The 17,281-nt window shown below is 39.9% G+C and overlaps 2 protein-coding genes across 4 annotated transcripts in view; both read left to right on the top strand.

Moving 5' to 3' along the window:
- Positions 1-17,281, top strand: part of LOC126765061 (cyclin-dependent kinase 5 activator 1) — a 235,222-nt gene that overhangs the window by 65,323 nt on the left and 152,618 nt on the right. The window lies entirely within an intron of this gene.
- Positions 11,297-15,307, top strand: LOC126765066 (uncharacterized). Its single transcript, XM_050482673.1, has 3 exons — positions 11,297-11,547; positions 11,605-12,098; positions 12,154-15,307. The coding sequence occupies exon 3, from the start codon at positions 13,443-13,445 to the stop codon at positions 14,592-14,594; it is 1,152 nt and encodes a 383-aa protein (XP_050338630.1). The 5' UTR covers positions 11,297-11,547; positions 11,605-12,098; positions 12,154-13,442; the 3' UTR covers positions 14,595-15,307.

The following is a 17,281-nucleotide window of genomic DNA, read 5'->3' as shown; positions in this document are numbered from 1 at the left end:
AAAATTTTCGCGCAAACAAGTTTGTCTTGAGACCTAATCAATAGTAAAAACGCAAAATTTCTATTTATCAAAATATGAGGGTTTCTTACTTTTTTTCTTGAAGATTGGGAAGTAAGTTTAATGAGGGTACTGCATCGGGGCTTAGTCGTCTTCTTTTAAGGGGAGATTATTTTATTTCCCCCGCCTACATATTCTCGATGACAAACTGAGTTGTACGCCACATACTTTTTCCCATTCCTTCCGTTGCGATTTGTGATTTGGAACACAAAACGTTGGTAAGTTGCTTCCATGAGTTGGTTTGCATAGGCAACAAGTATTCGGCATTTTATTCAGTTATTTAAAAAAATATTGTTTTTCGTTTTGAAATTTGCTTACTTTTGAATTTCCGAATTTGAATTTTTGAATAAATGTAAGGGTTAATCCAATGACAACATTCATGTCAAATAAGCGTAAAGAAAAATTAAATGTCATATACTTAGTTCACTTTGTTGAATACACTTTGGTTTTTCCTAGGTTTAAAATGATGTTTTAGTTTATTTTTGCATTCCTCCCAATTTGGCAAGATGCAAAAAATTTTTTACCTTTTCTTAAATTTTTATTTATTTATTTATTTATTTATTTAGAAGAGAAATAAATATAAATAGTTATTCCACTTATGTATATGCAAAGCAATGGCTGCTAGGGTCTTCGGCTTGATTAATATTTACAGATTATGTTATTACATTTTTATTACTTTAGTCTAAAGCAAATTAAAGATTAGTTTGTACTTCAGTTACTTATATATTAAATATTTAATTTGCATATTTGAATATATTTTACAAATCTTAAATTTCCGATAATTTCGCCTCTTTTATTCACTGTCGATGATACCCACAGTGGACCCATGCATTGAAGTCTCCCATCCATAATTAGAGTAGTAAACTGTTTTATGATATTGTCGAGTTCTCTATAAGTAAAACTTTGATGAGGTGGTACGTAGCAATTAAAAATTGTAAATTTAAATCCAATTTCTATTTCAATAATTATGCAAGAAATGTTGCTGACGATTGAAATTTGCTTATGATTTACAGATTTCTTGACGAAAACTGCAATTCCTTGTTTGGCGTATAAGTTTTGTGTACTATTGTGGAAATAGCTATGATATTTATTAGGAGGGTATACCTTTTTATTGCAAGGGGTATAGGTTTCTTGGAGTGAAATAATTTCAGCACAAAATTTATTAATAAGGATATTTAAATCAGGGTAGTTGTAGGTAGGAGTGGAGGATGGAGTCATGTGTAGAAGTTCACGCAAGTGAGGAAAGTTCTCTGATCGCCATTCACTTGGGAGTGGCCAGAAACGATTCTTTTACACGTGGCTTAAGCAGCTCACTACTTCCGGTCTTTGACCAAGTATCCTCTGGGTAGCCTAAGAACATCCGTTTGAAGGCGAGCTAAAGTGAGAAGGCGAAACATCCCCTGCATAGGGTTGTGCGCTGGGTTTGGGACCCGCCACGTGAAAAAACACCCCCAGTGATTAAGTATAACCAGCCTCGGATGAGAGACCCCCCTTTTGATGACGACCATGGCAAACGAAATAAGGACTACGAATTGAGGGCATGCACCTGGAATGTCCGGTCCCTTAATTGGGAAGGTGCCGCTGCCCAGCTGGTTAATGTCCTCGTAAAAACAAAGGCTGACATCACCGCCGTCCAAGAGATGCGATGGACGGGACAAGGACAGAGACGAGTAGGTCCTTGTGACATTTACTACAGTGGCCATATAAAGGAGCGCAAGTTTGGTGGAGGATTCGTGGTGGGAGAGAGACTCCGTCGCCGAGTACTATCATTCACTGCGGTGAATGAACGTCTAGCCACAATCCGCATCAAATCGAGGTTCTTCAACATATCGCTGATTTGCGCCCACGCCCCGACGGAAGAGAAGGACGATGTAACCAAAGATGCCTTTTATGAGTGCTTGGAGCGCACTTATGAAGGCTGCCCTGCAACGATGTCAAAATCGTGATTGGCGACTTTAACGCCAGGGTGGGAAAAGAAGGTATCTTTGGCACTACGGTCGGTAAATTCAGCCTGCACGACGAAACATCCCCAAATGGCTTGAGGCTGATTGACTTCGCCGGGGCCCGAAATATGGATATCTGTAATACTAGATTCCAGCATAAAAAGATTCATCAAGCTACCTGGCTGTCTCCGGATCGAAAAACTACCAACCAGATCGATCATGTTGTGATAGACGGAAGACACGTCTCCAGTGTTTTAGATGTGCGTGCGCTCCGAGGTCCTAACATCGACTCGGACCACTATCTTGTTGCAGCTAAGATACGCACCCGCCTCTGTGCAGCAAAAAACGCACGCCACCAAACACAAGGAAGGTTCGACGTCGAGAAGCTGCAATCACAACAGACAGCCGAACGATTTTCTACTCGGCTTGCACTCCTGCTCTCTGAGAGCACTCGTCAACAACTCGGTATAAGGGAACTGTGGGACGGCATTTCAAACTCCTTACGTACAGCTGCAACCGAAACCATTGGTTTTCGGAAAGTGCAAAAGAACAGCTGGTACGACGAGGAGTGCCGTGTCGCAGCGGAGAGAAAACAGGCTGCCTACCTCGCAACGTTACGATCGACCACTACACGTGCGGGATGGGATAGATACCGAGAGTTGTAGAGGAAAGCGAGGCGCATTTGTAGACAGAAGAAGAAAGAGGCCGAAATGCGTGAGTACGAAGAGCTTGATAAGCTGGCCGACAGGGGTAATGCTCGAAAATTCTACGAAAAAATGCGGCGGCTTACAGAAGGTTTCAAGACCGGAGCATACTCTTGTAGAACCCCCAAAGGTGATCTAGTCACTGATGCCCAGAGCATACTTAAATTATGGAGGGAACACTTCTCCAGCCTGCTGAATGGCAGTGAACGCACAACACCAGGAGAAGGAGAACCCGAACCCAATCGATGACGATGGAGCAGACGTTCCACTACCCGACCATGAAGAAGTTCGAATAGCAATTGCCCGCCTGAAGAACAACAAAGCGGCAGGGGCCGACGGATTGCCGGCCGAGCTATTCAAACACGGCGGCGAAGAACTGATAAGGAGCATGTATCAGCTTCTTTGTGAAATATGGTCGGACGAAAGCATGCCCAACGATTGGAATTTAAGTGTGCTATGCCCAATCCATAAAAAAGGAGACCCTCAATCTGCGCCAACTACCGTGGGATTAGCCTCCTCAACATCGCATATAAGGTTCTATCGAGCGTATTGTGTGAAAGATTAAAGCCCACCGTCAACAAACTGATTGGACCTTATCAGTGTGGCTTTAGACTTGGAAAATCAACAACCGACCAGATATTCACCATGCGCCAAATCTTGGAAAAGACCCGTGAAAGGAGAATCGACACACACCACCACTTCGTCGATTTCAAAGCTGCTTTCGACAGCACGAAAAGGAGCTGCCTTTATGCCGCGATGTCTGAATTTGGTATCCCCGCGAAACTAATACGGCTGTGTAAACTGACGTTGAGTAACACGAAAAGCTCCGTCAGGATCGGGAAGGACCTCTTCGAGCCGTTCGATACCAAACGAGGTTTCAGACAAGGCGATTCCCTATCGTGCGACTTTTTCAACCTGCTTCTGGAGAAAATAGTTCGAGCCGCAGAACTAAATAGAGAAGGTACCATCTTCTATAAGAGTGTACAGCTGCTGGCGTATGCCGATGATATTGATATCATCGGCCTCAACACCCGCGCCGTTAGTTCTGCTTTCTCCAGGCTGGACAAGGAAGCAAGAGAAATGGGTCTGGCAGTGAACGAGGGCAAGACGAAATATCTCCTGTCATCAAACAAACAGTCGTCGCACTCACGACTTGGCTCTCACGTCACTGTTGACAGTCATAACTTTGAAGTTGTAGATAATTTCGTCTATCTTGGAACCAGCGTAAACACCACCAACAATGTCAGCCTAGAAATCCAACGCAGAATAACTCTTGCCAACAGGTGTTACTTCGGACTGAGTAGGCAATTGAGAAGCAAAGTCCTCTCTCGTCAAACAAAAACCAAACTCTATAAGTCACTCATAATTCCCGTCCTGCTATATGGTGCAGAGTCTTGGACGATGTCAACGACGGATGAGTCGACGTTGCGAGTTTTCGAGAGAAAAGTTTTGCGAAAGATTTATGGTCCTTTGCGCGTTAGCCACGGCAAATACCGCATTCGATGGAACGATGAGCTGTACGAGATATACGACGACATCGACATAGTTCAGCGAATTCAAATACAGCGGCTACACTGGCTAGGTCATGTTGTCCGGATGGACGAAAACACTCCAGCTCTGAAAGTATTCGACGCAGTACCCGCCGGGGAAGCAGAGGAAAAGGAAGACCTCCACTCCGTTGAAAGGACCAAGTGGAGAAGGATCTGGCTTCGCTTGGAATATCCAATTGGCGCCACGTAGCGAAAAGATGAAACGACTGGCGCGCTGTTGTTAACTCGGCTATAATCGCGTAAGCGGTGTCTACGCCAATTAAGAAGAAGAAGAAGTTGTAGGTAGACCATTTATATTCCACTGTAAAATTAGCATTGTTTACTCTATAATTTTATTATCTGTTGTCAGAGAGGAGAGTATTGTAGGTTGAGGTGAGTATATTGTTGGTGTTGTCAATACAGGAACTGTAAGGTGTGTAAGCAATGATGAGATCATTGCGTGGGCTTGGGAGTCATCGCCTGATACTGTTGTTGTTGTATTTGTTATATTTGCTGTGGTGTAATTGTTTTCGTTTATTTTTTTTCTTGTTTCTGTAGAAGAGATTTGTGGGAATTTATTATTTTTTTAAGTTGTTGGTAGTATTTTTTGTTATACCAGCGAATGTAGCAGAGTTTTCACTGAGTAGTAAACTGAGTTTTTTGCATTTTTATTGCTTCTCGCATGAAACACTTTTTGTCTGTTTTTACGGTTATTATTTGTTTCATTTGTATAAATTTGGTACATATTTTGTCAGAAGATGAGTGATTACCTGAACAGTTTATACAAAAGGAATGAGTTCAAGGGGATGGTTGGTGAGGGGGGAGAGCGCACTTATCGCAAACAACGCCTTTAGTACACCGCTTTGTTGTACGACCTAAAAGTTGGCAGCTTTTGCACTTCATAAGGTTAGAATAGTATGGCCTGACCTTAGTTGTGTACCATAACACTTCAATTTTTTCTGATAGATGATATTTATCAAAGATCAGGAAAACGACTCCACTAGGTACTGGCTTTTGGTTAGTGTATTTAGGGAATTTGACAATTTCGATTTCCAAGCATTGAAGGGGTCACAAAAGGCATTCTCCGGATGATCCTTGAGAGCCGAGGTGCATGCTGCTTGGATCCCCTCTGTCGTCTTAAACACCTGTGATTACGTTATTCAAAAATTGGGGATCACTTCACACATCTTCAAATTTTCTTGGCACACTTCCTCTCACCGCAATTTCTAGTCGTCAGCGAGCACTATTGCGACCATCTTCGCGCAGATCATGCACATATTTAAAGGCTCCTTCACAATGTCACGAACCACAGATTTTGATAAGTTTAACATCTGGGCAATTAAACGAACACTAAAAAGTCTGCTTCATCATATCAAACGTCTCTGTTGCAGATTTACCGAGTTTCACACAGAATTTTCGGTTTGCACACTCACACCGTCACGCGAAAATGTTTGTCCTGACTCTCCAAGTGCTCGGAGATAACTGACCAGCCGCTCGTTCGTTAGCTAGGAACGCCCTCTACCGAATCCAGTCGGCGTGAGTTAATTTTTACCGGAAGTAAAAATGAGTCAAAAGAATATATTTTTGAGCTGTGTACGCGAAATGTGCAATCTTTATTAATACTCTTAAGACTGACTTATTACATGGTTCTTACTTCTATTTATACCAGTGGTCGGCATGAGAGGATCTGTCACTGTTTTGGTGAGCACGAAAACAAAGTAGCCCGGTGAGAAATTAGAATTAAAATTATGCAAATTTTATAAATAATGAAGAGTATAATAAAAATTAACAAAATGTCTTTTGAGGATATATTCCCTATTATCTTTAAAAGACTTGGAACATAAAAGGCATTGCATAGCACCAAAGGTATTTAGAATCATAAAATATTTCTCGCAGGGCATATTTGGTTTTGCGCTATAGCCTTGCGTGATGTTAATTCGTTGCTGGCTCGACAACGACTGAACGATAGAGCGTAAGCGTACGTGTGAAGTTAGTTTGCACGATTGTGCTAAGAAATGCCGACCACTGATTTATACTAACTAGTACGTTTACTTATTACTAGTTGATAGTTTGTGTTTAGATACAGATTATATTACACTGTGGAACATTTTTGGGATTATTGTCTGGGGGGTGAGAAATTCCAAGTCAGGGTGATGGTACTAGGTCAGTATAGTAAAACCCTAAAAGGGTTTGGTGTTCGTATGTGCCAGTTTTTTTTATGACCTTTTAAATTTTTTCCTTATCTTGATGTTTTTTCGCTTAGTTGTAACATTTTGGCAAAAACGTAGTTTTATTTTTTTTATTTTTTTTTTTATGTTAAACTACGTTTTGTCAGATGTCTGTGTCGGTGTCTGGAATCGTAAAAGGTTTGATTATTAGCCTGGAATTCGAGACTAGTAAGTTTTTGAGCTCTTAGTCAGACTTTTGACTCTCCGCAAGTTTGACGAAGTCGATGGTGCTTGGAGTATGTATGGCGTCAATACGTGACATTGCATCAGCTACTACTTTTTCTCTTCCGGGGATGTATCGAATGTCTGTTGTGAATTGTGCGATAAATTCCGAATGACGCATTTGACGCAGAGATGCCTTTTCGAGCTTTTGCTGGAACACATACTGCAATGGTTTGTGGTCGGTGAGGATGAAAAATTCTCTTCATTCTGGCAAAAGTTGAAGGTATTTGACTGCTTTGTATGCCGCTAATAGTTCACGATCGGAAGTGCTGTATGGTGTTTGTGTTTCGGCAAGGCGTTCGGAATAAAAACCTAGTGGTTGCCACTGGTCGCTGTCGTGTTGTTGTAGCACAGCTCCTACCGCAGCTCCATCCACCGTCAAACAGAGTTGCGCCTTCGGTTTTGGGTAAGCGAGTAAAGTTGCTTTGAATAGGTCGTTTTTGCATTGTTGAAATGCCTCCTTTACTTCAATTGTCCAATCAACTGGCGATATGTCGTTTTTCTTGTTACCTTTTATGAGGTTAAATAACGTCATTTGCCTTTCTGCGGCGCAAGGCCAGAATCTGCGTAAAAAGTTTACCATACCGAAAAAGCGTAGCGAATCACATGCTCTAAAACAAGGGCGGGCATATTAGCCCTCAGTGGCATTTTGCCCGTTCGGGCACGAGTGCACATTTTGAGGGTTAGATGAGGGGATCATCGCGGGCAAACATGAAGAGGGAAGTGAGAGCAACGTATTTTACCATTCCATGATTACAAACGAGAGCGCGCGCATATATGGGAAGTTGCACTGTGGGTAATAACTGTAAAATTGCCTAACAATTTTAAGTTTCTTTGTAACTACTATAAATTTATAAAATGTAAGACAAATAACAAAAAGTATAATAAATATTTTATTTTAGTAATACATTTTTTAAATGCCTTTATAACAGCATTTAATTTCGTTTATTTCATATAATAATTTCTATGTTTGGTTTAATCTCATTTGCTGTAGCTACACGCCTAATTGTACCAAAATTTAAATCAGATAACCTACTTCTTATTTTATGTTTGTTTAATTTCGTTTTTGAAAAAAATTGTTCACAAGTGTATGTGCTTCGAAACATAGATATAATTTTCGAAGCAAAAAGTTTCAAACCAGGTTATTTCTTTAAGCTTCCTTATAAAAAGTAATTTCAATAATAACTTCAGGTTATGAACCACAGTTTCTTCAAACGCATATACACAAATGAGTTTTATGAGAGCGCAATGTAAATAATTACCCAACAACGCTTCTACCGTCCGCTTACGGTAGAATTTCCAACGACTTGGGGTTTCCCCCCATAGAAACGACTCAGCTGATTGCTCTCTCACAACGCAGGGTTGCCAGGCTCGGTATACTTTAGTAATAATAAAAATTGTCTTCATTATATTTGAAATTTTCCTAAACTAACGCAAAATCAGTATCGATTGCTATTATTTATAAATATATAAACTACATAGTTTTAATAGTTTGATTTCAGTTTCGATATTTTATATTGCGAAAAATTTTAATTGAAAAGTTAGATGTGTGCAAAACTACATATGCGTATTGAGTAATGGCAACATTGTTCGCATGAAAACGAGAACAAAACGCTTGCCGTTCGTAGCGGAGGGAGAAGAGAAATACGATGTTTCTGCCGTTAGCGTTTGTATTCTATTTGTGTGCTTAGCCACTCTCACTCAATAATGCCATACCGCGGAAATATATTTATATCTGACGATTTCTTATATTTTTGAAAATATGTGTTCCCTTTCTATAGCGCGTATTATTATTTTAATACATTTCCAGACGCAACTTAGATTTTTAAAATTTAACAGAACAATTATAGAAAAAAAACCTCAATTCTTTGAATATTTTGATAAAACAACCAAACTGAAAATATCGCAAATATTAATATATATATATATATATTTAATATATATTTATATAAGCATTTTCATTAAATAGAACTGCAATATGCTTAAACAAAATATATATTATGGTCACAAGTTTCTTGCTTTTTTATATACATATATGTAACTGCCTTGCATGTGTACGTATAAAAGCCCACAACTTGAGAAAAATTTTCTCAATTGTAGCTAAAATGAACTTTTACAACTGGCATCACCACCATTACTGTTCTATCGCATGTACAGTGGTGTGAACAAAATAGGAACAACCATAAGGTGTTGTTAAGTTTTAAAATGTGCTGTTTTCTTATTAAACAAAATTGTTTTTAGATACAAGTATAACTCATATAATTTTTCCTACCAGTGATTAGAATTTCCCACCAAGCAAAGGTAAATAAAAACAAATATTAATGCGAAACTCTAAAACCTGCAAATTATGTTTACCTCTTTTTGTTTACACAACTGTACAATTCCGATATGAAGTAAACTTCCGCTCTTTAATTTCTGTACAAGAATTGTCGCAACCATTCTGCGATGAACATTAAGTTATGGAGGAATGTAATTGATTTTTTTCGCAACATTTTATGCCCTTCCCTCCGTAAACTGATATTCGCCCTCATCTAGCCCTCGTGCGCACTTTGCTAACTTTGCGGGCTAAAAATGTGCCCATCCCTGCTCTAGAAGGTAGGTTGAAATTGTGAATTGCCCGTACTCGTTCTTCTGGGGGTGAAATTCCACTGCTGTTTATTTTGAAACCCAAAAATTTAACTTGCGGCTGACCTAGTATGCATTTCGAACGGTTGATGACAAGGCCTTACTCGCGTATCTGTTTAAATACTAATTGTGGATGATGACGATGTTGATTCATACTCGTATCCTTCGATGATATCAAAATAGCATCGAGGTATGGCCAGATGAAGTCGTATTCACGGAAAATGTGATCCATGAATCTTTGAAATGTTTGACTGGCATTTCTTAAACCAAAGCACATAAATGGAAAATCAAACATGCCGAATGGCGTTGTAATTGCAGTCTTTGGTATGTCGTTCGGCTCCACAGGAATCTGGTGGTAGGCCCGACGCAGATCAAATGTGGAAAAATTTTGCAACCGTGCAGGGAGTGAGTGAAATCGTGTGGCAGAGGGTACCTGTCAGGCTCGATGACGACGTTTAGTCGTCTGAAATCCCCGCATGGCCTCCACTCGCCGTTTTTCTTCTTTGTCATGTGCAGCGGGCTTGCCCATGGGCTGCGCGATGGACGACAGATCCCTGCGTTCAGCAAGATTTGTATCTCGGCTTTTGCGGCTTATAACTTCTCGGGAGCGTCTCGGTTTAGAGAAGACGGGTGGTCCTTTGGTGACGATATGGTGCGTGACCAAATGTTGTTGTTGTTTGACTGAAAACTTTTCCATCGTGATGTCTTCGAATTCCCTCAATAAATCGTGGAACGGCTGATAATATTTAGTGTAAGGTAAATTGGAAACTACCTTTTTATGAGTTGATATTAAACACAGTCTGCTGGTTTTGTGACGTCGTCGATGAGTTTGCGTTGTCGTAGGTTGACTGCTAAGTTGAAATGCGATAGAAAATCCGCTCCTATGATGGCTTGTGGCTATGAAATATATGGTATCTAAAGCCTTCTTACACATAAAAGAAGGGGTAATCGGAAAAGGGGGCGTGGCACCTCCCATACAAACTGAATTTTTCAAGGTGAATATCTTCAAAAGTGTTTAAGGTAGGAACATGAAAATTGGTATAGAACTATAGGAAACAACACCATTCTCACCCATAAAACTTGGCGTTATCGAAAAAGGGGGTGTGGTACCTCCCATACAATCTTTAATTATTTTGGTTGTTAATCCACCATATATTTATCTCATTTTCCACCTAGCACGACATTTTGGTTTTTTCTTGCTATTTTTGTTTATTTATCGGTGACAGTAGCGGTTATATCGTAATTTTGGTTGTGTTACGTGCTTTTTGGTTTATGGAAATGGCAGTTTTATGAAACAAACACAAATTAAATTAAACGTCAATTTTGCTTTGCAATCGAACACGCAAAATTTAGAGGACAATAAAAATGCGCCTTGCTTTACTGACATCTTGATATATTTTGTTTTAAAAAGTTATTTATTGAAAGTGATTTAGCGTGTTGGCGAATACCGATTTATGTACATTGGAATTTATCATTCAATTGATCCGCTTCCTTAGTTTAATTCATTCATTTTTGGAGTTTTCAAAGGTAAGTTGTTGGTCAGTAAAACCTTATATGAACTTTATACAAATGAATGATCATTTCCAATTAGATATTTGTTACGATGCCAAGAATCAGTACGTATGGTAACACTTCTCGGAGTTCCCAGGCCGCAAGGAGAACACGAAATAGCAGAGCACGTCAAAGGGAAAGTGTTATTGAGAGGGTATCACCACGAAATACACTGCTGGAGAATAGCACGCACCAGTTAGAAGATGTCAACCAAACATACAATCAGCAAGAACGATTGAGAAGAAGGGAAGTTCACAATCAGCAACAACGATCGAGAAGAAGGGAAGTTCGTGCTCGCCAAAGTGATGCAGTAAGATCACAACATGCAATTATTCGACGACAACAGCGGCAACATCTTTCTTTTGTGAACATTGAACGGGCAGGTTTTTGATATGATCCAAACATTCAATATAGTGCATCTGTTCAAATCGGTCAGATGTCAGTAGTTTGTCAATATTGCAATGCAGTCAAATTTAAAAATGAACCGCCAGTGTTATGTTGCGCCGGGGGAAAGGTTAAGTTGCCAGAACTGCTTCCACCACCACAGCCATTGTTCCAGCTGCTTTACGGTGAATCTCCTCACTCGAGCCATTTCTTAAAGCACACTAAAATTTACAACGATTGCTTTCAAATGACGTCGTTTGGCGGTGAAATTGTAAATGAACAAAACTACAATCCAACGTTTAAGGTATTTTTGCCAAACAATATTCGACAGAAACTACAGAGCTTTCCTCCAATTATACAGGTTCATGGGCAAATTTTTCATCTCGCTGGATCGCTGTTGCCGCATCCAGATCAAGAACACAAATATCTCCAAATTTACTTTCTGGGAGATTCACATGATGAAGTAAATCGGCGTTGTGCTATCTTCAATACAACGAAAAGAGAAATAATCGAACAATTGCAGCAAATGTTACACGAACACAATTATTAAACCGTTTACGATTTCGTTGGAACGTATGCCAACAGATGATCATAGTATAATCATACAAGCGGACAAAAGACCAACAGGGACACATGAAAGACAATATAATGCACCTACAGTTAGCGAAATATCAATTGTTGTTGTTGGAGAAAATTTGCAGTCGCGTGATATTGTTATCAAACGTAGAAATCAAAACGCACTAAAACGGATAAGTGAGACACATCGGTCTTACGACGCAATGCAATATCCGCTCATGTTCTGCCGTGGAGAAGACGGATATCACTTAGGATATAAGATGATAAATCCGGTGAATGGTTAGTAAAAAAAAATTTTTGTTTGCTACTTCATATAGTTAATTTAAGCTTTTAGGTGTCGAGACAAATAAAAAAGTCAGTTCAAAGAAGTTTTACGCATATCGAATGATGATTCGCCAAAACTATGACAACCACTTACTGAGATATGGACGGTTATTTCAACAGTATGCAGTTGACATGTACGTTAAAGTTGAGACAGAACGACTTAATTACATGCGATACAATTAGTCAAAGTTGCGATCTGAAGAGTATATTCACTTAAGAGATGCAATGAATGGTGATGCGGATATTACAGATATTGGTCGACTCTATATTTTGCCATCGACATACATTGGCAGTCCTAGATACATGCATGAGTACTCCCAGGATGCGATGACTTACGTGCGCAATTATGGACGGCCGGATTTGTTTGTTACATTTACTTGCAATCCAAAATGGCCAGACATTACGAATCTATTGCATCCCGGTCAATCACCAAGCGATCACCACGACGTTACAGCACAGGTGTTTAAACAAAAACTAAGATGTTTGATGGACTTTATAACGAAACAACGTGTATATGGCACTGTTCGATGCTCGATGTACTCAGTGGAGTGGCAGAAGAGAGGTTTGCCCCACGCACACATTCTTCTTTGGATGGTGGAGAAAATTACACCTGACCAAATTGATGACATCATTTCCGCCGAAATTCCTGATGTTGAAATAGATCCAGAGTTGCACGAAGTGGTGATGGCCAATATGGTTCATGGGCCATGCGGAGAACACGATCCATCTTCGGTTTGTATGTCGGACAGTAAATGCAAAAAACGCTATCCCCGTGCTTTTATTTCGGAAACTCAAACTGGAAACGAAGGATACCCTCTCTATCGGCGTCGCTCACCCGCTGACAATGGCAGAACATTCATCACTCAATTGAAGGAAAAGAATTTCGTGGTTGATAACACATGGACCGTTCCATATTCGCCAATTTTGTCTAAGGCATTCAAAACACATATAAATGTTGAGTATTGCAGTTCAATAAAATCAATTAAGTATGTTTGCAAATATGTCACCAAAGGAAGCGATATGGCGGTTATTGGCGTTGAACGAGATGAAATTAGAAAATTTCAAATGGGCAGATATGTGAACTGCAATGAAGCAATCTGGAGAATATTTTCATTTGCAATTCATGAACGCCATCCTACTGTTGTGCATCTGGCAGCTCATTTGGAGAATGGCTAGCGAGTTTATTTCAACGCAGAGAACATAGTACAGCGAACGGAAATACCACCAGCAACCACTTTAACAAGTTTCTTTGCAACTTGCGCCAGTGATCCGTTCGCGAGAACATTGCGTTACTCGGAGATGCCTCGGTATTATACATGGAATGCATCGTCGAAGAAATGGTTGCGCAGGAAGAACGGCCATCCGGTAGATGGTTATCCAGGTGTTTTTTCAACTGATGCATTGGGAAGAATTTACACAATCCATCCAAGGAACGATGATTGCTTTTACCTACGTTTGCTTTTGATTAATGTACGCGGTTCAACTTCATTTGAATCATTGAGGACTGTAGATGGAACCATTTGTGCAACATTTCAAGAAGCATATCAACAATTGCAATTGCTTGAACACGACAGTCACTGGAATCAAACGCTAGCGGATGCAATAGCTTCTTCACCAGCCACTGCAGTTCGTACACTTTTCGCTATTATAATTTCGACATGTCAGCCTTCAAACCCGCGTCTATTATGGGATACGTACAAAGATGACATGGCAGAAGATATTTTGCATCGCCTGCGATTAGCGACGAGAAATGTCGACTTACAAATGAACGCTGACATCTACAATGAAGCATTAGTCCTTATTGAAGATTTATGTTTACTTATGAGTGGAAAACTATTGATTGAAGTTCATATGCCGGCACCAAGTCGTCAAACAAGGGATTTAGTGAGACGCGAATTGGAACGCGAGCGTGCTTACGATATAACTCACTTGCAACAACAAGTACAAACAAATGTTCCACTGTTGAATGAACAGCAAAGCAGTGCGTACAGTCAGCTAATAAATGCTGTAGATAGTGGAAACGGTGGCATATTTTTCCTCGATACGCCCGGCGGGACTGGCAAAACGTTCCTATTGTCTTTAATACTAGCAGCAATACGTGGTCAAGGTGGTATTGAATTAGCTCTTGCATCTACCGGGATTGCTGCAACACTCTTAGAAGGTGGAAGAACGGCACATTCAGCATTAAAGCTTCCATTAAACTTGCAAATACACGAAAGTCCTGTTTGCAATATTTCAAAGCAATCAGCAATGGCACAAGTTTTAAAAAAATGTAAGTTAATCATATGGGATGAATGCACAATGACCCACAAACGATCATTAGAAGCACTCGACAGAACACTGAGAGGTTTGCGCAACAATAATCGTTGCTTTGGTGGAGTGATGATATTGCTGTCGGGCGACTTTAGACAAACACTTCCCGTGATTCCAAAATCAACAGCGGCGGATTAGCTAAACGCATGTCTGAAGTCATCGCATTTGTGGAGGTTTGTTAAAACCATTTCATTGACCATGAATATGCGAGTTTTGCTGCAAAACGATAGAACTGCGGAGGTTTTTTCAAAAGAGCTGCTACGAATCGGAAATGGACAAGTTCGGATAGATTCTTGCAGTGGATTAATATCGATTCCAACTACGATTTGCCAATTCACATCTAATAAATATGAACTAATCAGTAGTGTATATCCAAATATTGCTCAAAATTATGGTAACTACGATTGGCTAAGCACGCGCGCAGTTTTAGCAGCAAAAAATATGGATGTCAACGACTTGAATTGGACGAATCAAAATCAAATTCCGGAAGATCTGCGGTCATATAAATCAATCGAACGCGTTGAAAATGAAGACGAGGTAGTAAATTACCCAGTGGAGTTCTTAACCCTAGACAGCTAACCTTCAGTAGCCCCCTATAAACCCTAACCATTCGTCGATTCGACGAGCATTGTTAGAGTGTCTTTATTTCATGCATTTAAACAATCTTTAATTATTTTAATTGCAAATATATGTATTTCAGAAACTATTGTACAAAATAAAACATTCATTTTATATTCTATTTCAAGTTGTATTTGTTGAATACATATTTAATTAAGGCACTAGTTTTAATAAGATCCGAGAAGACAACATGTTTATAAAAAAAAACATAAAATAAAGAAACACATAACAGACATTTCTTCTGGTTTATTCTATTATCTTGTTTTTGGTGTGGGTCGGCATGGTACGAATTTCATGTCGGATTTTCAGCCAAGGTTCTACAAGTTGCGAATGCAGCTTCTTCATAAAATCACGCCTAGGCAGTATTTTTTCACCCTGTACCGAGACATTGTGGCAATAAAGTATGTAGCTGTTGATGCATGCTATATTCATCATTCCATAGAAAATGCACATTGGCCATCGATTGGTTTTTCTGCTGCATGACATTACAGAGCACATTTGATCAAATGTGTCAACACCACCTTTTGTAGAATTGTAGAACTCTATCATGCGTGGTTTTTTATTATTATTTTATTTATTTTATTTTATTGGATTAACTGAGGCTTCCTCATCACAAGAGGAAAGCATGTAAACCATTTTTGATGGTTCAGGTTTGACGGAAAGAAGTGTAAGGGGTCCATCATACACGAACATCGATGTATTCACCTTTCTGGATGTATTGACTTCGGTGGTTTGATTATTCCTGTTACTCCTTTTCTTGTTCTTCATTTCTTCTGGAATTTCCCTTTTATTAGAACGTAATGTTCCTACAATTGTCAGCTTATAAGGCTGCTGAAGTAATTGCTTTGCTAGTGGTATTGAGGTAAACCAATTGTCCATGGTAACGTTTCTGTTCGTGCCGTGAATACTACGAGTAAGTTCCTTTACGAAGTACTCTCCCAAAGGCATCCCTCCTTCATTGGTTCCTTTTCCGAGATATGGTATACAGTCGACCATATACCTTGTGCCACTATCACACATCATTTCTAACTTGACCCCATACTTGGCGGGTTTATTTGGTATATACATTCTGAACTTGCACCTGCCGCGAAAAGCCAGTAGCTGCTCATCAACAGTAACATTTGTTCCGGGAACGTAGTTTTGGCGGCACTGGACAATAAGCATTTCCCATATATCTCTTATGGGGGTAAAAGGATCGTTTTTTTGCCGTTGTAAGCGAACTGCTCTATCATCAAAACGTAGACATAGAAGGAGGAATTCGCACCTGGCTCATACAAGATACATATCGTGTACCACAATACTCTGAATTGAACAATTCATCAAGGGTCAGATGGTTGTCTTTCAATGCTGCAGTTAACACCATAATTCCCAACAGGGCTCTGATCTCCTCTTTGCTAGTGTTTTTTTGCGTAGATGATATTGACTCATAGTTCTTTTTATCTCAATCTCTAAGTTTGTCCATTTTAAAATCTCGTCTACTATCTGATTTGTTATGAATTGTTCAAATAACATTAGCGGGTCGACAATATCCTTTACTGCGCGAGTTGGCCCCCTGGCTCCACGTACTATATTTATTGCTGCAGTTCTATTCGAAGTTCGCCCTTTGCGCGTAGCCCAAACATGACGGGACCGACTGCGGATAGTGCTGCTTGAGAATGCCAAAATACTAGGATCGTTACCTGAGCTTTATTCGTTTGAAGCAGAAGGTGTTGCAAGTCCCGGCACATCATCCATCAAAGCACCAGAAACCCCCTCATGAATGTCTTCATCGCCCGAAAGTAATGACGACTCTTCTGACTGATTATCACTTTCAACATTATCCACCAATTCAGTGTCTTCAGTTTCGCTATCGGATAATTCCTCCAATGCCCCGTCATCGTCCTCGTCCATTAATAAACGCATTATACTTTCCACACACAGCAATCGCCTTGAAGACATGATTAAAACTGTAAAAAATAAAAAACATATATTACATTAAATCCCTAACCATTCGTCGAAACGACGAGCATTATCGTAATATCTAGAAAAATATCGTACTTACCCACCAAACACGTGTGCCTCTAAGAAAAGCTCAGCGAACACTGAGTTGACAAGCAACGTTGGGATGATCAAACCTCGCGGGCAAGAGAGGCAACGAATATTCTTTCTCGTACTCGTCGAATCGACGAAGGTTAGCTGTCTAGGGTTAAACTCTTTGATGCCACCTG

The sequence above is a fragment of the Bactrocera neohumeralis genome, unplaced genomic scaffold (assembly GCF_024586455.1).
Source record: "Bactrocera neohumeralis isolate Rockhampton unplaced genomic scaffold, APGP_CSIRO_Bneo_wtdbg2-racon-allhic-juicebox.fasta_v2 cluster10, whole genome shotgun sequence".
NCBI lineage: Eukaryota > Metazoa > Arthropoda > Insecta > Diptera > Tephritidae > Bactrocera > Bactrocera neohumeralis.
This window is presented reverse-complemented; position numbering and strand designations above follow the sequence as displayed.